Source organism: Semicossyphus pulcher, unplaced genomic scaffold (assembly GCF_022749685.1).
Source record: "Semicossyphus pulcher isolate SPU_LCO1_2020_fin unplaced genomic scaffold, fSemPul1.0.p SCAF_9, whole genome shotgun sequence".
Lineage (NCBI taxonomy): Eukaryota > Metazoa > Chordata > Actinopteri > Labriformes > Labridae > Semicossyphus > Semicossyphus pulcher.
In genome coordinates this window covers 27428304-27455908 of record NW_027211770.1, presented here as the reverse complement: position 1 = coordinate 27455908, position 27605 = coordinate 27428304, and the positions used below count along the sequence as shown (strand labels likewise).

General features: G+C 43.5%; 1 protein-coding gene across 1 annotated transcript in view; it reads left to right on the top strand.

Annotated features, from left to right (window-relative positions):
* Positions 1-27605, top strand: part of LOC138584648 (raftlin) — a 136650-nt gene that overhangs the window by 37432 nt on the left and 71613 nt on the right. The window contains exon 3 of the mRNA XM_069656933.1: positions 24240-24417. Coding sequence (XP_069513034.1) covers positions 24240-24417 — 178 coding nt within the window. The remainder of the gene's footprint in view (positions 1-24239; positions 24418-27605) is intronic.

Genomic DNA, 27605 nt, shown 5'->3' with positions numbered 1-27605 from the left:
AGGTCGTTAGAGACTCAACTCAACTTAACTTTATTTACAAAGCACCTTTCATACAAACAAGCAGCCCAAAGTGCTTTACGAATAACAGGAAGTAAGAACAAAAATGGACAACCATATACAGACGTGGCAGACAGACCTTAGTCACGGTAGAGAATTACAGCATTGTGGTTTTGCTGAAATAAAGGATCTACTTTTTCAACTGCTGCCGACACGCACACCTGCCACGACCAGCGAGCACTTAAAATAATTATCTGCAGCAATAGAAAATATTTCTGATTGAAAAACTAACTTGTAATTTCTTTCCTCTTCCGTACATAACTAATCTTTTCCCTGAAAGGTAACAACAATTATCACACTGCCTGTTTGCCCTGGTTGCAGTCTGCAGAGTACAGAGTAAATTATGCACCACAATCAACAGCTCAAAGCATCTAATGGCAGACTCACGGAGCCACTAAAGCATCCCGAGCCCGTCAGAGAACTTAATCATCGCAGAACCCCCTGTTTTAAAATTCTAATTTGTGCTCTTTTGCAATGCTAATGGAAGAAAAGCCCCCAATCACGCCGCGCGTCTCGGCAGAAATCGCTTCAAATGTGATTTTTCGACAGGAGGCTAATGTCAGGGTGCTCTGTATGGAAAAAAACAACCCGCAACTTGTTGTTAGCAGAGAACAGGAAGTGAGAGTGGTGTACGGCGCCTGAGCAGCGCCCTGTTGAAAACGCAGCAGTGGAGCCGTCGTGGGCTTTGATCAACAACCTGCTCATTTACCACAGCTTGTCTCTCAAGTCTGCGTCTCCAGGCAACTGAGCGCTGTCAGCAGAGGAGGTGGCGTCGAGCGGACAAAACGCACTCTGGAGGCCTCCTGTCAGCCTGAAGTCTGCTGATGGAGGCCGCTCCTGAGAGAATAACACTGAGAAAAAGACCCTTTTTACTGTCTATATATAAACCTTTTTTACTGGCTGAACAAATTACAGGTAGTTTTCTCTCCATCAAGACGTCCGGCGTGTGTTCATGTAGCCGTGCGCTTTCAAAATACAGTCTTCCAGTCATTTAGCAGAGAGAAAAAGCAGATGGATTTGGCTTCCTTTTCCTCTTATCTCCAGTAAAAGCTTCCGCCGCATCTCTGGACTCAGACTAAGCAATGCATATGTATTTAGAAATTAGCCCAGGCTGCTTTAAATGCCTCGTCTAGACAAACAGAATGCAATTGAATTAGCATTTAGCCGGCCGTCCAGGCTATTTGTTTTTATCTTTATTTACCCAGAAAGCTCTGCAGTGTGACGCACACAGAAAGGCCCTTCACACTCACAGACTCACAGACATGAGGACCTGGGAGTCGCCCAGTTACAACCACAGCCAGGTGCCAGCTGAAGCTCCATCAGAGCAGCCGGGTGTTAAGCGCCTTGCTCAAGGGCATCTTAACAGGAGCTGCTGATGGAGCAAGAAAGCGTCTCCTTCCTTCCCTTGTCCAGATTTTCTCACTTCTTTAGTCACGAGTTTGCTTTTTAAATTTCTGCCCTCGGGGCAGATTCTCCACCAATTTACCACTTACCTTTTTGCTTCTGTTTTTTCCTCTCTGACCATCCTTTGGTGCCCATTACCTTCATGGTAAAACTTCCTAAGCTGGCAAAGTGAATGTGTGAGTTTCAACTTCACAAAATGCAGAAGTTGCAGGAAGAAAAAGTCTTTGACGGTTGAACAGGTGAAAAGTCCAAGTTCATTCCATGTTTTACACCAATCTTTTATTTAGAAAACAACTGAGTGGCCTTTGAGATAAATTAAAAGATGCTACACTCACAATCTGTCACAAAATAACGATGATCTGTTATTAATTCATATATTTGAATAAAGTAAGATAAAAAATATGTTTACAATGCCTATACAGTGAGTTATAATTTACATATTTACATGTTGATTCTACCTCTGCGATTTTCCTTATGTTTACACTGAGATAAGTCATCCTACCTTCTGATTGGTTGGTTCAGTGACGCGTGATTAATAACAAGGGAGTGTTGTTGTTGTGAAGATGATGAAGGGCCTTTCCCAAACTGGACCCTCCCCACTCCTTCGCGGAGTGAACTCCGTTTGACGTCACGCTCGCAGCTGAACGGAGCGCCCTTCGTTTAGGTGAAGGGGGTAAATACAGCGCCGAGCTTTGGGACGAGCTCCCCTCACTCCTGTGGAGGCAGGAAATGTGTGTAACCATGGTTTCATGTCACACAAATAACAAAAGCGACGTAAATACCAGTGTGGCATTAAAATCACTCCACATTATGAGGAAAATAAATTTCATCCCGAGCTTGGTGGCTGATCTTATTTGTAGCCTAAATATATTTTTCAATCTGATGTTAATGACCTGCTGAGTTTTTACAGCCGTCCCTGTTAATATAAAACACTTTTCACTTCTAGACCAGAAAACAGTTTATTCGATCCTGAATATAATTTAACTTTTACATTTGATGTTTATCTTAGCAGTTCTCGTTTGTACAGGTGATAACACAGGACTTTAAGTCTCCCATCTCATGACGATCATAACAGGGCGTTGCACCTGGTCAGTAAGTCTGCACCAGTTCAGACTAGCTGGTGGAGGGTTTAACAACCCACTCCCACTCCACGCTCAGAGGTTTTTGGACGGCACCCAGTGTGGCAGACGCTCCATGTGAGCACGCAAATGGAGTGGAGGTGCGTAGGGAGTGGTTTGACAAAGTGAGGAGACCAGTAAAGTGCTGCTTAAGAACGTTATCCTTCTCCATCGGGCTGTTTCTTCCTATAATCCAAAGCATAGAAATAGTTTAAAAAGTGTGCTGAAAAATGATTACAAGGTGAGAAATCCAATTTTATTTCTTTATTGTTGTATTTAAACTGCAAAAGACTTCATCTGTGGTCTGCAAGGTGGTCTTAATCTCGTAGCCTGAGATCGATTGCTCCTGTCTCTACGCACGCACGCGGGGAAATTGCTGTATTTTACTTGTTCACCTAAAGATTTAAGCTGATTAAACATCACCTTATCGCCCCTCGAGATTATTTCTCCATATTTTTCCGGGGCGTAACACCTCCGCTCTGAAAGAACATATATGCATTCTCAAACAAGTGTGTTCATTAAAAGCAAAGGTCATGAAAAAGCTGCTGGAGTCAATATCTAATCACAGCTTCATTTTCATTCTTGTTGTGTTTTCGTAAAAGCAGCTGTCAATTTCTCAAAAAATGTCAGGCGGATATGAGTGAAATGAAAATCAATACTTTGTTTAATAAAGAGCTTCTTGGTGTCGACCCCCCGCGGCGGTTCGGTCGTACATTATGAGCGCAGCGAGTGTCATCATGTCCGCTCGCAGCATCTGAGAAGTGAACAGGAGCAGACTGTTCTTCCCGACATACAGGTGTGATCCCATCGCTCCGACTGTTACTGTGAGAATGTGAGGCGAGAGAGCGCAGGAGGTGTGAATGCACAGGGAGGCGGTGTGTGGTCCAAGTCAAGATATACTGTATAATGTAGAATAATAACACTTTTACTGCACACAAAGCAAGAAGGAGCGAGATTTAAAGAGAAGTGGAGTTTATAAACGAATGAGTAAGCAGGTGTTCACACAGACAGGAAGCTGCTGTGTTGTTCTGGGCGCCTGTGAGACAATGAAATAGGATCCCTGCTTCCTAACCCCGGTCCTGTTTATGTAGTAGATTCATGAGTTAGAAGACAGTGGTTAAAATGTTCATATTGATTAAATAAGCCCAGCTGTCTGCAGAGGCAAAGCACTGGCTCATGTTTCACTCGTGTTAAACACATGTAGACGTGACCTGGAGCGAATTCGCTTTAAGGCTTCATTATGAGTTAACGTTTATTTATTTTACAAGTTTAGAAAAGAATGAGCATGAGGAAGTCTTTGTTGGTGACGTCTTCATGCATTCGAAAGGGGTACTGAGGCCGAGAGCAGGATACCACCGATCCTGCATGCAGGATGGGATGAGGAGTGGACTTGTACCTGGACACTGAAGAATTGGATTGGAGGTGACTGTGATGGAGGAGGCTCGCACACGGAAATGACAAACTGACAGCAGAGAGGAGAACAGCTTTAACGTTTGATAGCAGCAGGATGAATTGTTAGTTCTGGTTGCGGCAAAATCTGGTTGGTTAAAAGAGTATACGCCCATGATCAGCTGATTAGAGAGAGGGAGAGTGATATAAATGTATAATGAGTTAATGAATGAATAGATGATATGAAACTTAAACTTAATTTTCTTCTATTTTATGTGTCAGTATCCAACGCTGCGTCGTGTGTAGACACCAAGGAGGAATGAAGCTGCTGAAGCTGCTCTGCCTTTGTGCCCCGCACAGCCCCTGTAGCTTGCCTATTCAGAAAAATGTCTCTTGCCTTACTTACCTGAACGTTACCTGAAGCTTACATTTATGCTTTAAGGCTATATTCTTCTATTTTATGTCAAAACCCAACTTTTTTGGATGGACAAAATGCTGTGTTGTGTGTAGACACAGGTGGATGAAGCAGCTCTGCCTTTGTGCTCCTTTAGCTACAAAGCCTTTGTAGATTTATGAAAGCCAGCTAATCCTGAAAAATATCTTTCTTGTCTTACTTCTGGCCCTGTGGTAACCCTTTTTTCAGACGAGTATTAAGATTGTTTATTACATGGCTGTGTTAAATAGTTGATTCTGATTTACTGCATTCCGAGGTCTGTTATTTCTCGATAACAGACCGTTGCTATGGAGAACGGACTGTTGCTAGGGATGCAGCTCTAATCACACAATCCAGAGGACTAAATATAATCATATCAATCCCCCGAAAGAATTCGGGTAAATTTGATGTTTGTTTACAGAGAGAAAAAAAGTAAAGAGACAAAACAGCAGAGAGAAAGAAATAAAGGTTAAAAGACGCAAAAACTGAATTCTACAAAGCCGGAGATGGCACAGGAAGTAAACATTAAACAGAACACAGTACGGGAAACAACAGTGTTTAAAGGCGGTGAATCGAAAAGAAAATGTCAACAGACTTTGACAGTGACGAGACAGAAAACCTCCATCAGGTACTGATTCCTTCGGCCTGGTTCACCGTGTCTATCAGTGGAAATGTTTCCATTTATTGGGATTAAAAACAGCTCGGTTAGTCATTTTAAGAAGGCCACAGAGTTAAAAGTGAATTGTGGCCTGCTTTATGTACACGCCGCCTAAGTCACTGGTATGTTTTTATTTCCAAAGCTCTTCTTGGTAAAATTCCCACCTTTTTATCTTCTCTGCTAATTCGTGATGATGGAAATTACTGACTCCACTCTCAGAACATTTAGTTGTTCCCAAAGTCAGAACCGAACTGGGAAAGAGAGCCTTTAGATTCCCTGCTCCGACTGCATGGAACGATCTACAGACTGCACTTAAACTGCAAAACATGAGTTTAAAAGATCAAATCTATTGAGTCCAGGCTGTCTGTGTGTAAATGTTTTATCTGATCATTTGTAATGTCAGTAAATCTGTGTGCTTTTATGTTGATACTTGTTGAAACCTTGTTGCTGCTATCCTTGGCCAGGTCTCCCTTGTAAAAGAGATCTTTGATCTCAACGGGACAAATCTGGTTAAATAAAAGCTAAATAAAATAAAAAATAAAAAACGTTGCTATGGATGCAGCTCTCACTGTGAGTAAATTTTTTCAACAGAAAACAGAAAGATAATCATCTTTAAATTAACATTTCCAAATCAATATTTTGTGTCAAATTATTGATTTTGTAAGTAGGTAGCCGTGTAATCAGCGGGATGATGTATAGCGAGCAGGTTGTCTCACCCTGGAGGGTACAATATCCCTTACTTAGCGTCTTAGCGTTGCAGTTGTTGCAAACACACCTTGATATCTCATTGGAATCACATTTCAGACTCTAAATGTGGATCGCAAAAAATCAATTTTCAAATGTTTGTTGCCGTCTAGACTTTCTGAAATCAATCTTGTTGTCTGACAACATGTGCATGAGAACAATTGTGAATGCACTGTAGGTCACAACAAGAGCAGACAGACGTTCATCCAGCTGAGACTCAGCCGAGTAACTTGACTGAGTCAGTACAGCTCTGTACCATAAGCTGGCTGTGATGCTCAGACGTGTTGTTTGCCAAATAAGAGGAGAAGAAGAACAGAGTTACAGTAAACCTTTAAGCAGATGGGAATCTTTATACAAACTCTGTACACTGTTTTGTGATCTGTCGTCGCTCTGTCAGATTAAGTCAGTTTTGTGTGGATGCGGTCTGAGAGAGCCAAACAAGCAACTACGTGAGGGAATAAATATGTGTGTGTGGATCCGGGAGAGAGAGAGAGCAAGAGAGCAATGTGTGTGTGTGTGTGTGTGTGTGTGTGTGAGTTCAACTGCAGTCATTAGGTGGATGCAGTGAGTGCAAGTGTGAACGTGTGTGCGGCAGTGAGTGAATGAGTGATTAAGGATAGAAGTCAAAGGGAATAATGTGAACACAGTAAGTAAGCATGTGTGCGTGTGTGTGTGTGTGTGTGTGTGTGTGTGTGTGAGGGAGAGAGAGAGAGAGGGAGGGAGGCACCAGCGGACCCAGTGACTTCCAGTGACTCATTAGGTGGGTAATTAAGGCACAAAGCTACGGCCCCAGGGCTCCACCGAGCTGCACTCTGAGCCCCGACTGCTAATGACGCAGCCCGGGACCTCAAAGAGAGAGAGCTGCAGAGAGAGAGAGCGAGAGAGAGAGACAGGCAGAGACACATAGATTAGTCCTCGCAGCGGGTGCTCTGACTGCTCCTCACACAGAGAGGTGAAAAGACGGAGCGGTCGATACTGTTCACAACCTGCAGAGACGTAATGGACAGTAAAACCACATAAAGTCTGTTTTTAACTGCAGACTAATGTAGCTTTCACTGACCTTTTATATCCCAAACAATCCAATATAACATAAATCTTTATGATGTCTTATATACCTAAAAGTAGCCACTCTGTTGTAGGACGTTTGGTCATTTACAGGTGCTTCTTGCATCTTGAGACCAAACTACAAAGACAAAACCACGTATTTAAAACCTAACCTCTGTGCTCTTTCTCTTCCTGTATGTCTCTGTTCGAGTGATCTATAATTGAATTTCAAGTGGAATTTTATCCTGCGCGACGATTTTGATGGAAATATTGGACTTGAAAAGAAAAAAAATACTTACAATGCTGCACTTAGATCTGATCAATACATCCTATAAATCGTATTGAATTTTAAAGCAGGTTTGGTTATCAAGATGTTTATGAGTCATAGTCCTTCCCAGGTCTTTGTTTTAGCTCAATCAATGAAATTAACTGTTAGATTATGTGTATGTATGGGCAGATGTTTGATGGTATACCAGCATTGTATGGTTCATATATATATATAGACATGAATAGGCATTATATATGAAGTGTTTTTCTTCCAGGAGATGAACAAAGGTTTAAGCAATATCACATGAGAGGTTGTGATGTACTGAACATCGTCATGGCTGTGACTCAGCCTTGTGCCGCAGACAGAGCCATGATGATATTCAGTACAACATCACGACCTCCAGTGTGCTACTGCTTTTAGTTAAACAAGCAGCAAATAGAAGTAAACAGTAACAATCAACAACAGATTGTTTTTTGCTCCACTAACTGAACTAGTTTCACAATTTAACTGAAACTGGACTGTTGTTGCCAAGCAACCCAAACATTCTCCTGCACTGTGTGTCTACAGGTTACCACAGATCAGATGTTTTTTTTATCATGTACGTTAATCTGTAGGTTTTAATTTATCATCAACCAGTGAAATAAGAGCCTGCTGTGTGATTCACAGGTACCAGCTTGATTAATGTCGACATACACGCTCTGCTGTGATGTTAATTAACAGTATTCAGAACACCTGGCTGAGGCGGAGTGATACACAGAGTGAAATGTCCCAGTGATGTTGTTCTCTATATCAGCTCTCATGGGATTGCTCAGTCTAAACTAACTGTATAAAATATACAAAATTAACCTCTCTTCCTTTTTCTGTCACTCTCTCTTTTTCAAATGACCCAATGTTATGTTTTTTCCCTGAGCACGAAACCAATAAAAAAAATATATATATATATAAAACGATTTTAAAAACAATTTAAAAAGAAGAAGACGAATTGTAACAAATTTGGTCTAAACTGAGAAATACCAGCAACAAGTGGATGAATTGAAATAGGTGCAGGAAAGTGGGATGCATCCTTAAAGGGCCAGTTCCCCGATTTTCAACCTCAGTCCTATCATGCTATTAGGGGGAGCTTATGCTAATATGGTAGAAAAAAATGCAGTTTCGCTCTGTGCCTTTAGAGGACGCTATCCGCTTCTTCAATGGGCCCTGGAAAATCTCTGCTAGGCTACGTAAAACGTGTCATCTGGCGGAGGCCAGGGAGCTCGCTAAACTACACTTCCTCAATCTATTATCGCCGCCTCTGATGTCATGTCTCGTTCAAAATCGTCAGGTTTGAAATGTAGACTGCAGACCTGAAGATTTTTTAGACAATCCACATTTATATTCTCGTCATATTTCGGAGTCTGTACCGCTCTGAGCCATTGCCTGCAGCGAAACGGTAGTATTTCACTACAGCATCTCTCGCTGGGCCTTTTCTTTCAGAGGGAGGGGCGCAATGCACGCTGGGTGTTGTCGGAATGTAGAATGGGCGAAACCACTAGCTGTTTGGACAACTTTCTCCACAGCTTTGGCGCCAGTTTCAAATATTATTGCTTCTATCGATTACAGAGAACACCAGCTTTGACTGACAGCGGCTTTTTCCTTTAAGATTTGACTGTTCTTCTCCTGACTTTTCCCTTTAGCGCCATCATCAGGTTCAACTTTTACTCACTCCATAATCTGTGTTACTACATATCTGTAAAACTAATGACATTCTCCACAGCCTTGTTTCAGCTGTAATAAGTAAATAGCTGTATGCTAGCATGCTAAAGTGAGATTATGGAAAGCACACCTGTTAAATAATAGCATGTTAGCATTGACAATTAGCTAAAAGCTTTACCAAGCCTAGCTAACCCTACAAAGCCGCTCACCTGACTGCAGACTCTTGTCTTGTTGCATTGTGTAAAGCTCGGGACATATTTAGCTGGAAGAATGAATGACTGCTTTATGGCACAAGAGACACTGACAAGTAAGAACAACAAGAACAGATTCGACCCAGATTTTAAGAAATATACAATAAACTTTAGTTTTGTTTGCACCAGCCAATTTTTGACCAACTGGAGATCTTAGCTTACCCAGTTCTTTTTTCATTTCATCATCTCACCAGTGAGACTTTGCTCCATCTTGACACTGAAGGGAGAGATGGCAGAAAAATACAGGAAATAGACCCTCACTTGTAGAGGCAGCAAAAGAGGTTAAGAGCGGAAGGGACCCTTCAAAGATTTTTCTCCTCTCCACACAGTGTAGGGAATAGATGGAGGGGGGTCAGAAGGAAGCAGGAGTGGGGGGAAAAAAAGGAAGACAGAGGGAGCGAGAGGAGAGTTGAAGAGAGTGGGGTAGAGTCCCTGCAGAGAGCAGAGGCAGAAAAATAGGCTAAATGTTCAGAGAAACTTCCCCCTCCTGTGGCAAAGGGGTGAGAGAAAGCGGATCCGAGGGAGGAGAGGGGGAAAAAAATAAAGGAGGTGGCGGAGGGGAGGACAGAGGAGTTACTGGCATTTCCATTTTGAGCCTGTATGAAGGCTAATGACTCACGGCGGGCTGCTGAGGCCGAGCGAGAGTGCCGCAGGTGGTCCTCACAGGAGCGGAGAGCTCCTGAGGAGACTAAGGCCGTTTTAATTGGACACTGAATAACGATATGACTACTTCACAGAGAGAATGGTGGGTTGGTGCTTTCAGCTCCAAAAGGCCAATTACACGATATTCATGTTGTATTGCTTTTATCAAGACTTTATGAAGGTGCACGGGGTCGTGTCAGATTCTTTCCTGATGGATTCTATGACTAACTCTGGTCCAGGTACAGACCTGGTGGGACTGCAGAAAGATTTCTTCGTGAAACAAAACAATTAAAGAGAGATAATGATTGTAAAATGCCAACACGTGGCTAGAGACTCTTTCTCTTTAAAGTGCTAATCTTGAAGATCTCAGTTTCGTTCTCTTTGGCGGCACCTGTGGTGATCAACGGTAATTGCGGGAGCACACGTCCCAGATATCCAGACAGTGCTGCATGTGTGACGTCCACGGTTGGCTCCGGTTGTAACTCTTGATTTTCCTGGCTGACAGTCGCTTTCCTTTTTAGACTGTTTGCTTCATCTGAGCATCGAGTTTGTTTCTTTTTCTTTGGATTTTCACTTATTTTTGAAGTTGTATCTGTAGTCATCCATCTTTTCTTTGTTTGTTCAGCCATAGTAGATTACTGTTTACTCGCAACACTGGTGCTGTGTTTGAAATACCATACTATACTGGCAGTACGTACTGATTTAGTCAAAATGTAGTATGCAGTATGCAGACAAAAGCAAAATGTGCAGTATGCCAAAAATACCCGGGTGTCGTACTGATTTGGAGAAAATCTCCAGTATGCTTCAGACCAGTCTACCTCGCCTACTGTATCCCACAACGCAAAGTTGAAATGACGGACAGCAGCAGCATTCCAGCAGCAGGGGGCGATATAGCTACAGAAGCGGCGGTTATTGTTTACTTCTGCCTGGCGTAGCATACTGCAAAATGAATTTTAAAAGCTCCTCCATACTACACACAACTGCCGAATGCAGTATGCAGTATATAGCATGTAGTGCAGAGACCGGAAAAGCAGCCGCTTAGCTCCGCCTACCCTCTCTGGTAGATCGACCACTGCTGGATGATGGAAAACGCGTCACTAACTGGGCGGCGCTTGTGATTTGTTCCACGAATGTCACACCAGACACTCAGTCTGTAATAATACTATATACTGTAAATGCAAAGGCTTTCATCAGTGGGCCATAGGCTGGATCACCATTGTTTTACCTCATTCAGCGATAGATAGAGACTTAACAGATACTTCTGTAAATGAAAATCTTCGAGATTATCACTTTAATGAAGTTTACACAGATCAGTTCTCTCTATCATTGTCGAAATATACATTTTGATTCCATGTTTTTCTTGCTAATTTACCTGCTCAGTGACTGGTAATGAACTGTATCTATAAAGCTAACTATGGGCCCATCAAACATTGACGACAGTTATCAACATGTTGATGTTTACAGCTCCAGTAAACTCGTCGGTTTGGTTTATTGGCCTAATTTTTACTGTCTTGGTTGTTTCACTAAAAACAGCTGTCATCAACCTCATTTCTAACTTCCTGCTGCAGCTGCTTTCAGACAAACCATTCAGAAAAATGAACTGTTTGCACGTGTCACAGACAAAAATGGGAGACACAGAAGTAATTTATTTACTACAAAAACAGTCAAAACTAAAAAAACAAGTAGGTATGAATAATACGTAAAGTCGGCTGTGTGCTGTGGATGAGTGGAAATGTGCTGCAGGGATGTCGTGCTGTAAAAACAAAGGAAAGAAAACAACGTGTGTGTGATGAGAGGTCTGCCCACGACCGGCTGCTGCTGCTCTGGCTTAAATGCATGAGGCACGCCGAGCCCAGGTGTGTCCCATACTGCTGATTAGCCAGCCACTGGGTCTGCAGCCCTGGAGGCAGAGAGCAGAGGCAACAGTTGAATCAGAAGAGACTTAGTTAGATTGAACAATTATTTATTTACAAGTTTAAAAATGAAATGTGCAAAGTATTTACACCCCAACGTGAAGGGTACAGAGGCCGAGAGCAGCATAGGATACCCCCCGATGGAGTCTAGGCACTGGTGGTGATGATGGTGAAGAGAGGATGCAGGATGAGCCGACCCCCCTGGACACTGATGAGGTGGATTGGAGGTGACTGGGAGGAGGGTCGCAATAATTGACTGAAACGATGAACAGACTGAGGAAGAGAGGGGAACAGATTTAAAGTTTGACAGCAGCAAGATGATTGGTTGACAGACGTTGTGGCTAACTCTGGTTGGTTTGTAACTTAAACAGTAACGCCCATAATCAGCTGATGACAGGACAGGAAGAACAGAGAGGAGAGAGAGAGAGAGAACGTGACATGAATCAATGATGCCATTGACAGCCTTCCTGCTTGAACCTTCGCTAAGCTACAAGTAGAGGTGCCGTGACACTACCGACTGAAGGATAAAGTAGCAGCAATTGAAGGGAGCCAAATATTTCCCTCAAGAGTTGGAAGGAACAAAAATCGAGATTCGGATTCAAATGATTACAGTGGTGGAAACAAAAAGCCTCTGAAAGATGCTCAAAACATTCCCAGATCATCCACGTAGCATTCTCAGAACATTCTTAGAACAAAACATTTCTTGCTGCGTAGGTAGTTGCTTGCTTTGGCTAAAAGTCAGGTTATGACACAGAAGCGAATGAGCCGACTCACTTACATGGTGTGCAATAAACCAAAACAATGAGCTGAAAGACACCAGAAACGGATGAACCTAGATTTTTAAATCTTAATGAAAGTAAGACAGAGCTTGTCTTATTTGGACAACCGATCCTCATGGAGGACTATGCTGCTGCTCTCGGCCCTCTAGCTCCCACCAACTGTCAATCTGTCAAAAATCTTGGGGTGATTTTTGACAGTTCTTTTAAATTCGAGAAACAGATCACCTCAGTTGTTAAGAATCCTAGCTAAAGTAAAGCCTCATCTCAGGCCAAACGACTCTGAGAGAGTGACCCATGCCCTCATTACATCCCGGCTTGATTCCTGTAACTCTCTGTGTGTGGATGTAGAACAGTCGTCTCTAAGTGCCTTCAGCTTGTGTAAAAACGCTGTATTACGCCAATTTCTATCTCCCTTCCCTGGCTCCCTGTCCGTTTCAGGATTGATTTTAAAATGTTGTTGTTTTTAAGGTTTTAAAGGTAATGACTCCTTCTTATCTTGCCGATCTCCTGCGTTACTACACACCAGTTAGAGCACTTAGGTCAGCCAACCACTTGCTCTTTGAAGTCCCAAGATCAGGACTCAAACACAGAGGGGATTGTGCCTTTGCAGTAGCTGCTCCTAAGCTGTGGAACAGCCTTCCTGTCTACATAAAAACTGCCCAGTCACTCGAAATGTTTAAGTCCTGGTTAAAGACCCATCTTTTCTCGATGGCCTCCAACTCCAGTTGAGCTTGACCCTTCCTATTTTATCTTAAACCATCCAGCTATTCTTTAATATTCATTTTGTTTTTCGGGTTTATCACTGCTCTTTTGTTCTCCTATTTTATTATTTGTATCATATTGTCAATGTGGATCCTCTTTGTTGTACGCCACTTTGGTCAACATGAAACTACAAAATAAACAAACAAATAAACACTGCTACACTGCTCTGTAGAACTGACGGTCTAAATTTAGTCTGCATACAATACTTATAATACACCGAAAGCAAAACACCTTTTACACACATTTAAGCCTTTTATGCTTTAGTCAATATTGAAGTGTTGATTATAGCTGCTTTAAATAAAGTAAAACTCTTTACTTAAGTTGCCTGCAGGAAGTGATTCAATGTATTTGTTCCATTTCTGCCGCCGAAACTCATTTTATTTTCAGAGATAAATCCCTCCTGTCTCCTGTGGCACGGCAGCGTCTTCCTCAACTTCTTCTCATGTGAGAGAAAATGAAAAATAAAAACACTCTGTCCTCTAAGATGCTGTGCACCAGTATGAACACGTCAGCGGCTAATTGAGCCATTACTATTAGCAGAAACAAACAAGTCTCTAATGATGATGAGGCGAGGCAGTATCATTGAATGAGAGACGGTGGATCACAGCAGCACGATCAGAAATCAGTTGCAGCGGGTGGATAATATATGCCGGGTTATTTTCACCCTCATGCAAATGCGGTCGAACCATTTCTCCCAGAGGCGGAGCGTGGCGCGCGTGTGTGCAGAGCCCCGGCGCTTCAATCTTTCAGCTTATTAATTTCATATTTACTCATTTATTTTTAAATGTGTTGAGTGATGGAAATGCGGCAGGCTGCAGCTCAGAGGTGCTTACATGGCAGATGGGTTTAAAAGGGGAAGTGAGCCAGTGTCAGAGGCAGGATTTCAATTCAAAGTTGAGGGATCTTTCTTCTTTTATTATTCATGGGAAGCGAGAGTTACCATGGAAAGTTGACATGGCGTCTTACCGTGCTGCTTATTCAATAGAAAAGCTACACTTGATCAGTTTGGGGCTGCTCAGAGGGAGGTTTGAGGATGGAGAGAAATGTTTCCAGCTGTTTTACACAAGCCTTTATCTTTCATGTTATTACTCTATGCACAGCAGCTAGAAGGCTCCTGGTTCGAATCCCAGTTCGTACTTAGGCGGCCTTTCTGTGTGGAGTTGGCATGTTCAACCCGTGCATGCGTGGGTTCCCTCCGGGTACTCCGGCTTCCTCCCGCAGTCCAAAGACGTGCTCGCTAGGTTGATTGGTGACTCTAAATTGCCCGTAGGTGTGAGTGTGAGCAATAATGACAATGCCTCTCGCCCAATGACAGCTGGGATAGGCTCCAGCCCCGCCCGTGACCCTGAACAGGATAAGCTGTATAGATGACAGATGGATGGATGGAAAAAAGAGAGAGAAGCTCAAAGGTCAGAAGATCGTATGTGATGGATTCTTAAGTTGAAAGGGTCTTTGTAGGCCACATATCTGATCATAACACTGCAGCAATGTCAGTGAGTGTGTGTGGAAGAAGGGACAATCATGACCAGGCAATAAAGTGACACTGCCTACCCAGACTATAAGCTAACAAGCTAAACCAGTTTTTACCGAGCCACACCACAGCTATCGGGCCTTTTTATGACCACTGACAGAGCGAAGGAATAACATTGATTATCTCATTACTATGGACCCTGTCAGTGGGTGGGATATGTTGAGCAGCAAGTGAACTGGGCAAGCGTAAGAATGTGGGCGACTTTGACAAGGACCAAGTTGTGATGACTCGACGACCGGGTCAGAGCATCTCCAAAAGTGCAGCTCTTGTGGGGCGTTCCCGGTCTGCAGTGGTCTGTACCTACCAAAAGAAGTCCGAGGAAGGAAAAGCGGTGAACTGGCGACAGGATCATAGGCGCCCATGGCTCACTGATGTGCGTGGGGAGTGAAGGCTGGCCTGTGTGGAAGATATTGCTGAAAAAGTTGGCTGTTTTGATCTACACAATATTAGGCAGGTGGTCATAATGTTATGGCTTTTCGGTGTATATGAAAATGATGTTATTATAGCAGGGGTACACATGCAGAGGGTAACTGCAAAAAAAGTGTGCATGCTAGGCTATACAGCGAGGTGCTGTTGTAACCAATCAATGTGCAGGGGCGCTTTCCTGGTATGCTGCATCTCTGTGCTTTTTACCTTACAAATGTAAATGATCTGTTCCCATGATAACTTTTCAGAGTTGATAAATCGGTCTCATAGTATTTCAAACCACTGTGCAGTGTTTTGGCCTTCACAGTCATGGATCGGTTTCTTACTGGACTTCCCCGCTCTTTCTTGTCTCTGTACCTGAAACAACCCGTTCCTACCAATGCAGCCTGCTCCAGGTGTTCTTCAACAGGGGCATCTCTCTCTAATTGCTTTTCTTATAGGTTCCAGAGGTTGTGAAGGATCACACCAGCCAGCTTTAATTGCATATCAGTAAGTGCATGGTAGAGGATGCCACTTCCATGGTCTTGTTGCTGAAATAATAATAAAAATAAAAATAAAAGATAATAACGTCACTTAAATAAACAAACAGATATATTTATGCATCATGTGTGGGGGAGAGCAGCTCCAGTGTTCTCAGATCTTGTGGTCACAATGTGGGTGTGAGTTCGGAGTGACACACATGGCAGGCAAAGCTTTTTTCTTGGTAATTTCCCATTCTTAGGAGTCATCCAAATGTCTGTGTCAGTTGCTGCTTAGCTGTTGGGTTTGTTTTGCACAAGTCGTCTCAAAGTACGGCCGAATCAGCGACCTTTTCTCGCGCTTCCTCTTCCCGTCCTGATCCTCCCCCGTCAGCTTGTGTTCTCCCCTGCTTTCTTATTCATCCAGCGGTGTTGTGTTCTCACTCTCAGTGTGTGTTCAATCATATTTTGGATGTTATCCTGATAAGAGACACATGCAATGAAGGGCATCTGTTAACTCCAAGTGATGAGTCAGTTAAATAAGAGTGGCCGTGTGAGCAGAAGGTCGGATTTAGAGAAATAAATGCTGTGTTGATTATTTATCCTGCTCCCAGATGAACTCTCTCATGCATGTTTATGTCTTCACTCTGAACTGTTCACGCACACACTCCCTCCTACCTTGTCTCTCTTTGAGCAAACACAGCCCGCTCACCATTTAGCTCTTTCCTCGCAGTGTAACAGAGACATTTTAATTCCCTTATTCTTTTTCATTTGTTCTCCTGCGACATGCTCGTCTTCTGTCTCTCTTTGTCTTTGTTGCAGGCTCAGACGTAAACCTTTTCAACCTCCCTCTTATCTACATTTTTATATGTTTGTAGCTTGATAACCAAATGGTTTAATGCAAACATTGTGATTTGTTTAATTTAATGGCGAGGAGCCACTTAGGGCGAAGACCAAACAATAAGCTCGTGTCTTGTTATGTACGAGGATGCTGGGTAATGTTGAAATATAAAAGGCATTCAGGATGTTTAGATTTTCATCTGCAGGAGCAAACATCCTAAAAGACAGCTCTGAACTGAGCGTCTGATACGAGAGGAGTAAGCTAACGCTACGCTAAAGTTACTGACCCTCAAATTCCACAGGATCCATCTCCGGCGCGTTCCGTGTGCGCCGCGATTCCACAGCACGCGCCGCAGTCCATCTCCAGCGCGTCCCAGAAGCGTCTCTCCGCTCTGCTCCACTTAAGATACACGCCGAGTCTATTTTTGACTGAGGCCGCTTCAAGCACGCGTCAAGCTGAACACAGCAGATCGTTCCAAACAGGAAGTCACACACGAAAAACAGCATACAGCATCTGGTCATTTCAGAATAAAACACCATGTTCAGACCGGTACAGACTCAAGTTTTTCTGTTTTCACAACAACACACTGAAATCTTGAAAAAAGAACACTTTTAATTTAAATTAAATTAAATTAAGAAGTGTACTCAGCCATGATAGAAGCACAAAAATCACAGAATGAGCAGATAATCAACCTCAGAGGTGCAAACTGAACTGTTGTTTGTGTGTTGCTCTGTTTAACATTGATGTTATTGCGTGATTTCGCAATTCGTTCTTGCGAGTCCAGCTGCTTGGGCCAGCGCGGCGCAGACGGAACGCGCCGGACCTGCATCCTGTGGGATCCAGGCGTTATTGTCAGCGAGCATTCAAGGTGATTTGGTCCATTTCTGAGCATTTAAAGAACTTCTTGTGCATGTTTACTTTCTATCTGAGGTTTTTCACCCTGGAAACATCGTCATGTTCTCATGGATATGATCAAAAGCCTCAGAACAGCTTTTAAAAGAAAGTCAATCTCGACCTCGAGCAACAAAACGTTGCAAGCAAATACACGTATTTCCTGCAAGCTGGACAGTGTGCGGGAGTTTACTTCTCTACTTTAAAAAGGAAGTCAATCAAAATATTGATTTAAGCACATTGTTGATGTGTACAAGGTGGAAAAAGACAGCAAAGATGAAGGATGAAATAGACATCACTCTGTTTGACTGGCATCAGCTGTGGGATCTGATTTACCACAACGATCAGCATTTTTTGTTCACTTTCTTTAAATGATGGCTCGTCTTTAAATGGCGCTGGTGCGACCTGTAACGTTAGGCGACCACTGAACTTTGATATAAACGACTTTTGATCCTCGTACAACACAAAACTTTTCCCCCCCTCGACCTGTCATCCAGCATGAACAGTTGGTGAAACCGATCGTGCATCTTCCCATTAGCCTGAAGACTGAGCCATCACTCGCTCTTCATACATTCATACATACATTCCCCCCAGTTTTGTTTCCCTCTCTGTGTTTAATAGCGGTGTCTGCTTGACGGCTCGGCGCTAACACAATTTTCCAGAAAACCAATTTGTTGCTTGTCAGCCAGACGCCCTTTTTTTTTTTCTCATTATTTGTCACGAAGCGATTTGTTCCTGTGAGTTTAGGGCTCTTCTGTGTTGATATGTGCGAGATTTTTCTTCCAGGGTAAACACTAAGATGGGAAGAAGTAATTGGCTGCCAGTTTGCCATGTAAGGTTCCCCAGATTGCCTGTTTGATCCAGAAGTCACTCCTTCAAAGGCCTAAATATTCGCCGTGCAAAACATCGACGCTGACACTTAGACGCAGCAGTTATACGGCGGTTAATTTGCTCTCATCTGCGCAAACAAAGAGATTCTCCTTGGATAACGTGATTTGAGGGCAAAGTAACCATAGTAAACATCCTTACAAGAGCATGAGAAGCACCACCGGGCACCCCTTTGCTCTGGGGACCAACGATAAATAAAATTTGCTCTGATAAATAAATGTAGCCTGTGTGTTTCACGGCCTCTGGATGAGATTATTAGCAGCTCACACAGCGATTAAAGCCAACTTAAGAAGTCGCCAGCGGCTGTGTTCCCACCGCCTAATTGAAACCATTCCTTATTTACTCATCTCAACTAAGGGGATCAGAGAGCAAGCAAAGATGGTTTCATTTTCCACTTAATACCCACCGCCCCATGAATCATGCGCACACGCACCCGCGTCCCTCTGGGGGAGAAAGGACAGGGTGTGCATGTCCCGCCGAAATGAAGACGGAAGCAAAGAAGAAACAAAAATCTGAGATAGCAGAAGGATTAATTCCATTTCTAAAGGCGGCCAACGGTGGAGGAAACGTGGGGGGAGGAGAAGCGGAGGGGAGGGGAAGACGAATATGTTTCACTCGTTTGCGATGGCGGCCTATTTCTTTGTGTTAATTCCTCCACGCCTTTTAACTTCTAAAGCTCCTGCATTGTGGCGCACGAGGACAGAGTGTGATTGAGAAATTTGGAGGAGTATTTTTAGCCAAAGCGCTCACTTGCCTTCAGGGGACAGCATCTGATTTCTCTTCTTCTTCCCTTCTTCCTCTTCTGCTTCTTTCGTGGTTTCACAATGAACCTCTGGATTTGTGCCCGCGAGGAAGAGTCGGGATCTGAACTGATTCAGCTCTCTAGCTACATCACAGGAGCTGCCTCCTGATTGGCGCTCGCAGGCTTGTTCCAGAAATCCTTCTTTTTTTTTCTCCCCCCCTCCTCTGTTGCAGCTTGATGATGTAGTGTAGCACGCTGAAAGCACGACACATCATTGTGTTACAGCCTGCTCCAAATGGCTGAACGGCGTCGCACATGAGCTTTAGTTGAATTTGTCTGCCAGCGGACGTGTGGCTTTCCAAGGTGTAAAGGGTGGGAAGTGACAGATTCAATGCAAGAGGATTAAAATAATCTCATTCCTGCAGACTTACAGCTCTAATCAATTACAGATATTGGAAAGACACAAATCAGATTAGAGATAAAACATGATGGCTCTTTTTTTTAAAGACAGCTCAAAGACAATTGAAAGAAAACATGTTGCACACTTGGACACAGGAAGCGTCTTCCAGGCATGCACGACTGAAACACACAAGCACGTGCAGCACTTCATGCATAATCATTTAACATGCAAATTAACGTGCAATGACTCTTACAGACTCAATGCACATTTTTGTAGGTATTTTTAGACATCACTTTACCTCGTGTTCACCTGGAAATGCAGAAACGAAAGCACAAGCTTTTTCATTGTGAGTGAAAAATCTTTGTTTACAGGCCAGAAGTAATAAATGACGCAGATGTTGTGCAGAACGGCTTCCCAGACTTTGACATCAAACAAGCAGCAGCAGTCAGGATGTGTGAGAGCGTGCTGTTTGCTGTCAGCAGTCTAACTGCGGGATGAATGACTGACCGGAGTTTGGCCCCGGTACCCTTGTGGGAAAAACTGCTAAATTGATTATGTATGGTGTGAACGCAGAGCATTTTTCACAACACACTTGTATTCATACATACACAGCACAATGACATCATCTGAAGTCATACTTCCAAAGACTGGCTGAATCTGGAAAACATGATTATCCACATCGTCTTAAAGATATTATTAAAACTACTACTTATAATAAACTTCATATGTATAGAACCTTTAATACAAGAAGTGGCAATATGGAAAATACATGCACATCAAAAAGATGGAAAGGAGAGGATAAAGTTCCATGGAAAGTACTCGTAAAAATCACATAAAAAGTAAAGATGAAAATAGAATTCACAACATGAGATGGAATCTCAAAGCCCGTTAAAGATTTAATCTCGAAGATGTCAGTTTCGTTCTCTTTGGCGGCACCTATGGTGATCAACGGTAATTACGGGAGCACACTTCCCAGATATCCAGACAGTGTTGCATGTGTGACGTCCACGGTTGGCTCCGGTTGTAACTCTTGATTTTCCTGGCTGACGGTCGCTTTCCTTTTTAGACTGTTTGCTTCATCTGAGCATCGAGTTTGTTTCTTTTTCTTTGGATTTTCACTTATTGTTGAAGTTGTATCTGTAGTCATCCATCTTTTCTTTGTTTGTTCAGCCATAGTAGATTACTGTTTACTCGCAACACTTGCAGAGACCGGAAAAGCAGCCGCTTAGCTCCGCCTACCCTCTCTGGCAGACCAACCACTGCTGGCTGATGGAAAACGCGTCACTAACTAGGCGCTGCTGACACCCAGTCTGTAATACTGCAAATGCAAAGGCTTTCATCAGTTGGCCATAGGCTCAATCACCATTGTGTTACCTCATTCAGAGATCGATAGAGACTTAACAGACATTTATTTACATGAAAATCTTTGAGATCACTTTAATGAAGTTTACACTGATCAGTTCTCTGTATCGTTGTCTAAATATACATTTTGATTCGATGTTTTTCTTGCTAATTTACCTGCTCTGTGACTGGTAATGAATTGTGTCTATCACGCTAACTATGGGCCCATCAAACATTGATGACAGTTATCAACTGATGTTTACAGCTCCAGTAGACTCTACATTTCATCAGCTCATCTGTTTGGTTTATTGGCCTAATTTTTACTGTCTTGGTTCACTAAAAACAGCTGTCATCAACCTCATTTCTAACTGCCTGCTGCAGCTGCTTTCAGACAAAACACTCAGAAAAACGAACTGTTTGCTCGAGTTTCAGACAAAAACAGACACATGCGTATACTTATTAAGAAAGTAATTTATCGCCACAGACACTCAGTCCATAATACAGCAAATGCAAAGGCTTTCATCAGTGGGCCATTGGCTCAATCACCATTGTGTAACCTCATTCAGCGATAGATAGAGACTTAACAGACACTCATCTTCAAGATTATTACTTTGAAGCCCAATTAATACAAAAAAAGGAGACAAATGATAAAATAAATAGAAAGCAGGACATAAGGAAAGTAAAACCAACTAAAAAAGCATTAAAGTTAATAAAGGTTAGCTTTCCTGGTATCTACATGTAGTTTGTTGTTAGCGTTAGCATTGACTCCCAGACTAAAAAAAACCCTGGCATCTCCTCTCGCCCTCTCTCCGACCTCCCATTGAACTCCCGCGCTTTGACTTTTCCCATGGATCGGAACCTTTCACTCTCTATAGTCTCATTGACACTAATTAGCCAAAGCGGCATTTCCCACGTCTTGTGACAGCTCGTACACACAACCAGACCTCCTCTGCCTCCCTCTCTCTCGCACGCTCCTCTCCTCTCCCCCGTTGCTCGGTTTGCATCCAGCTCTTTGTCTTGGCGCTCTCCCATGTGCCCCAGCTGTTTGGCCTACAGTAAATGTCGCCTCGTACTGCGTGCTGCTGGGATCCCAGCCGTCACGCAACCGGGAGCCAAGCAGCGCCTCGATTATTGTCTCTCTAAATTCCCCGCTCTGTTTTGACCTCTCTATCGTTTCTTCCTCTATCTCTCCTTTTCATCCTCCTCTTTCCTGCTATCAAGCTCTCCATATTCATATCTAATTCCTGAACCTGAACCCCTCTCCTCCCTTCCTGCATTCATTAGCATACGTCCTGACAGGCTGATGTTGCCTGACAGAAGCTGTGTGTGGGCTGTTGTAACACAGCTGGTTGCTCCCTGAACCGGGCCGTCACCAGCGGCTGTCTGCTGCAGGTTTTTTACCGCTCAGGAAGGGGAGAAAGAGGAGGGAAAGAGGGAGGAAAATAATGCAAAGGAAGCTCGGTCCATAACTTTTCCTTTCCTTAAACAGCCGTGCACTCGCTGATTGCGTCTCATTAATGTCGCGCTCCTGTCCGCTGTACTTGGACAGTAGAGCTAGGCGGCGAGGGAATCAAAGGAAGAGCCAGAATATAGAGAGCTGCTGTGATACGGAGCCTCAGCAATCAGCCCTGATTGGATTTTGATCCACTCTTATTAACTCCCAGATTGAGGGGATGGAGCAAAAAGCGCGATGCTAATTGCCAAAACAAACCGGGAATGACTCTAAAATCAGTGTTGGAATCTGAATTGCAAATCCTCCACAATTTTCTTTCTTGTCTTCCATTTTTGCCTCCTCAGCTCCGTCTCTGTCCTGCGTTATGGTGATCAGTATATGTAGCTGGAATCTTTCTGCAGTAACAGAGAGCCCACACATGAATTAAGCTGAGGGATTCAAGAAGAGGCTGTGAAACAGGACATTTACCATGTTTGTGTAAGGTGACAGAAATAGTCCAGATTCTTAGAAGTGAAGTGGAAAATATTTCTCATGTGGTTTCCATTTAGCGGTTTATTTATAATCACCTGAAACCGTTGTGCGTCTCTTGCTGCTCTGCGCACTGGGCCGCATGGAAGGACACAACCTTTGCTGTGGTTTTTGTATCTTCTCTAAATGTCAAATCTCAGGTGCAACAGAAAAGAAAACAGATACCTAAACGCTAGCATAATTTAGCTTTAGGAAAGTAGGAGACTGGCAGGTATACAGTATAGCTGTGTCCCAATCCAGGGGCTGCAGGCTTCGAAGTACGTATTTGAAGGTCGATTGCGTCCCAGCAGCGCCTTGAAGGCCGTCCCAATTCGAAGGCTCTTTCAGATGCAGCCGACAAATGCGTCCTCCATTTCCCGGGCCGCGAAGGATGCACCCGATGGATCCTCGCGCCGAACATATCCCGAGATTTGTCGAAGGAGGGAAGCCACTGGGCTTTCTTAAGGCACACTCGCCTCGAGACAAGGATGTAGTTTAAAATGCCTTTATTGACTCAGGGCATCTCTCGTAAAAACCATCACTATTACAGGAGTAAACGCTGACCGTCTTCTGGTCTTCCTCAGGGCGTGGCTAGGATGAGTCATCCCGACATATCCCAAGATTTATTGCACGGCAATTCAAACTAGATGGCGGACTCTTACGCGGCCGAGGAATCCACTTTAAAATGTTTAAAAAGTTTTTGGTTTCAACTCAATCGAATAGCTAGTGATACACATGTTTCAATAAACAAAAGGGCCCTTGAAACAAATTATCTTTATATTAATAGGTTAACTTACCCGACACTAGTTATGCTAGCTAATTAACCCTCTAGCTACCCGTTTGGTGACGCAATGGTAAGGGCGGTAACAGCTGGTGACGCAAACAGGAAATCCTCCGTTGACCAGACAGCTCGGCCTTAGCGGCCTACGCAGGCTACGAATGACTCATCCTCCTCGGACCGCCTCCTTCGAAGGCTGCAGCCCCTGGACTGGGACACGGCTTATGTGCGTAGGGCAAGTATCAGGGAACGAGAGACAGGTGTGGGTCAGAGAGGCAATGAGGGTCAGGTGTGCAGAGGAGAGCAGGATCAGGTGTTTGGCAAATCTGAGGTCATCAGGTGGACAGGTGGGCGAATGAAAAGGTCTGGAAAGGTCCAAGGAGAGGCGGAGAGGTGTAGGAGAGGAAGAATAATAAATACTTCTGCCAGTTTAAAAGTGGGAGCTAAACTTTGTAGTTCTAAATGCAAATGTGCAAATGGTTTGTCCCAGAGAGAAATCTTCTGTTGTCATTTTCTGCAGTGATTTGTTAGGAATAAACAGAAGTTCATCATTAACATGAGCTGTGACTACCACTATGGCTGACAGATGAGGAATACTAGCATGAGTAACTCAATTCTTATCAACAGCAATCCAAATTAACCGTCCAGCTTGCTCAGTTTGATAAGCAACAAACTTATCTTCCCCCAGAAAGTTGAACGCCAGAAACAGCCCGTTCATTAGCATGTAGCAGCAAAGCTGTGTCCACAAAATTAAACGATTTCCTTATCAGTTATCCAACATTCAAACTTTTTCTTCTAACACGTTTTCTCCCCGTTTGTTGTCTCTCAGGTGGGACATCCACGCTGCGTCTCTCCTCTGTGAGGGAGCTGCCCGGTCAGCTGCAGGAGCTCTACCAGCAGGGCTTCGTCCTGGCAGCCGTCCACCCGTTCATCCACCCCTGTGGTCCCGAGTCCAACAGCCCACAGCACCAGCTCTACCGGGCCATCCTGGTCCGACTCAACGACGGGTAAGAGCCACATTTATAAGACTGTTAAATGTCCATCTGACCGCGGAGTACATTTATAAAGAAGAGGGTCAAAACTTGAGCTTAATGTAAGGGAAACTTCTGCAGATGAATTCGTCGGTCAGGATTAGCAACAATAGCTTTATTGCAGATTCTTTCCCAGTGAAACAATGTCTGCAGTATTATTAGCTAAGTCTTTCCATTACTTTGTCTGCTCAAGCAAGATAAAGGCCATGCACAGTCTAATTGTTTAAGCTGCTACTTCAGACTAATTGTTTTGGCCTTCCAGAGATTTTTATTGAAACATTCTTGGCTTTATGAAAGCAGAAGGTCAGTTTGCATAGATGCGCCCACCTTTTTAAGATCTCAAGCACTAAAACGTTCAACTATGACAATAAGTTGTAGTAAACGCAAAATACAAATCAGGGGGGAAAATTTGTGATCATTAAAGTGACTGTTTGCAGATTTTATTTCTCGGAGTCAGAGATAAAAACATGCAGTTGTTGCCAACGTCGTACGTGTCACTGTGGCGCAGCTACAATATGTTTTCTTCCAGTGACAGCTCGTACTTCTGAGGTGCAGTGACGTAGTTTGTTTTCTAGTCTCCACTTTTGCTTGCATTGCAAACTAGCTATGAAACTGAGCTAGTAAATGCAGAGGTTGTTTTGGAGGAGGTTCCATTTTAAAGTGTTAAGGCTGGCTCAGATGTTCAGCGTAGCTAACGCACAACGCATATTGCTAAATGAAGGCACTGCTGGAACAGCTCCCTAAAAGGTAGAATTTTTACTTTTTAATTACACTGATTGGACATCCACATAAAAACAAGGCCGAGCTTCCCTTTAAAGGTGGAGGGCCCTTTGTTGAAAGACATGTATTTTACTAAGCAACAACAGAGGGCTGGTTCTAAGAAAATCATCTCTCTCTCTCTCTCTGTATGTAGCCAATAAAGTCAGTTAAGATAATATATTGTGAACACGAGTAGGGCTGTGACAGAACTGAATTTTTATGATCATAATACTAATACTAACGCCCCTGTTGCGGTTCAGCAGTTAACCGCTGCATCAGCCTGCTGCCAGAGTATGTTTATTTGTCTCTTTAACTACAGCACGTCCCCCAGACGGTAAAACATCACCGGTAAACGGTAAAACATCATCGTCATCAACATGAGTGAACACAGCATCAGTGGAGAACAGGAGTTCATTAACCACTACGAAGTTTGTATCCTTATTTGTTCAAATGTAATTCAGTCCAGTTGTTGTTTTAGCGGCTTAACTAGCATGTAGCGGCTAACTAGCATTTTGCGAGAGTGCTGAAACAGCGACGCTCTGACAGCCAGGTTTCTTTTGCTGATTACTGTGATTTTGAAAACGAGTTTGTTGTTCACAATGTTTCGTTCTGTATGGGAAAGACGAGGTGCGTACCTTGGACGTATGCATAGTGAGTTTACTGCGTCCCTTTAGATTTTAATGCGCCAGAGACGCTGGACGCGTACCTAGAAACATCACTCGGTCCATATTTAAAATGACTGTCTCTTGCTCCACCCCGCGGTTGGCTTTACATAACCACAGTTCTGCGGTCATGCGGTTACCGTCACAGCCCTAAACACTATTGAACCTTAATTGGTGTCATAACCATACAGTTTTGCTTTGTCTTCTTTTGTCGGATGTACACAAATTGTATCTTGCTTGTTAGTAGTTGACATTTGGGCAAATATAGTGATAATGAATGTTTAATGCTACAGATTAAAAAACATATTACGGGGATACATGCAAGTATAGAGATTTCCACAATGGCCACCACCTTAAAAAGAGCTTCAAGTTGCATTTCATATCAGTTGGTCAACCTTTCAGAGTATCGACAGCAGAGCATCACAACATCTGTTTGGGGCTCAGCAAGCTGTCATGTGGGCAGCTGTAATTGGACGTGAGTCAGCAATGACCTCAATCCTCTATCGCCAGCCCTTTCAATGCTCGGGCCAAAACCGGCTGCATGGCCCAAAGTCACCGCTGCCCCCTACATCTGCCCTCCAGCGCTGTGCCCGGGCGCCTCTGTCCTGGGAACTGTGGGGGTGGAGCGGCTCCAAGGGTGGTTGAAGGGCATGTAGGGGGAGTGATGGATAATGGAGGAGGCTTTTGTCTGGAATACTAAAAACTGTCTGTCTCTGAACTCCGCCAGAAAGTTCTGCTGTATCTTTTGGGACAATCCGTCCTCGGGTTTGAAGCGATCTGACAGCCAGTCATGTCATGTGAGTCATGGAAGCTGACCATCTCATTCAGGTCCTGTAAAGTCAGTTCAAGTAAAAACATGACAATCAAAAAGATTGAAGCCACGGGGAGACGTTTTTTTTTGTTTCTGTCTCTGGCAGCAGTGACATGCAGACAGGCGGAGTCCAACAGTAAAGCCCCAGTGGCTGCTCTGTCTGGCTCTTAAGTCCGGTGAATATCCAGACCTGTTTACCAAACATGCTCCCTGGCTGCAGGGCATGGATGTGTGTGAGAGTGTGTGTGCATGAGAGTGTCTGGCCTGTTTGAGGCAGTCAGAGAAACTCCTCTTTGGTTTGTTTTTTGAACTTCACACGCTTAATTTTGTTGTTTATATTTGTCTTTGTGTAAATAATTTTCTAGCCCGTTCTCAGGCCCTACTTGTCAAATACATCAGCTACAAGTTGGGAAGAGTTCGGTTCCCCACTTGCGTATTAATATGCGTAAAAGTTTGCCTGGGGAGTCGGGCCAGGGATGATGGATTGGTCAAACAAATTAAACAGACTTTCATCTTTGAGACCATGGGTTCGATTTCCATGTGAAACCAAGAGTCTTCTCTTGAAAGCTTGACTTCTTTTTAAGTTGCTTAACCTTTGTATGACGCTGCAATCAGATACGTAATGTGTTTAATTATGTACGGCTGTTCTTTATGTTAGTTACATAAGAAACTGGTGTTGTCAGTTGGTTCAGTTGCATAACTTGTGTGCATGCGTGAACACATATTTAAACCCAAACTGTGATCTTTTTGGTAAACCTAACCAAGTCATTTTGGAGCATAAACATAACCAAACCGCAACCGCGTCACAAAGATAACCATGAGTTCATTATTGTTGCATGTAGGAAACAATAAATGTGAAATGATTCTCAGCAAGCTTTATTTTGAAACTCTAGGGGTACGCAGATTTATTTTGAAGCGTAGGGCCCATAGAC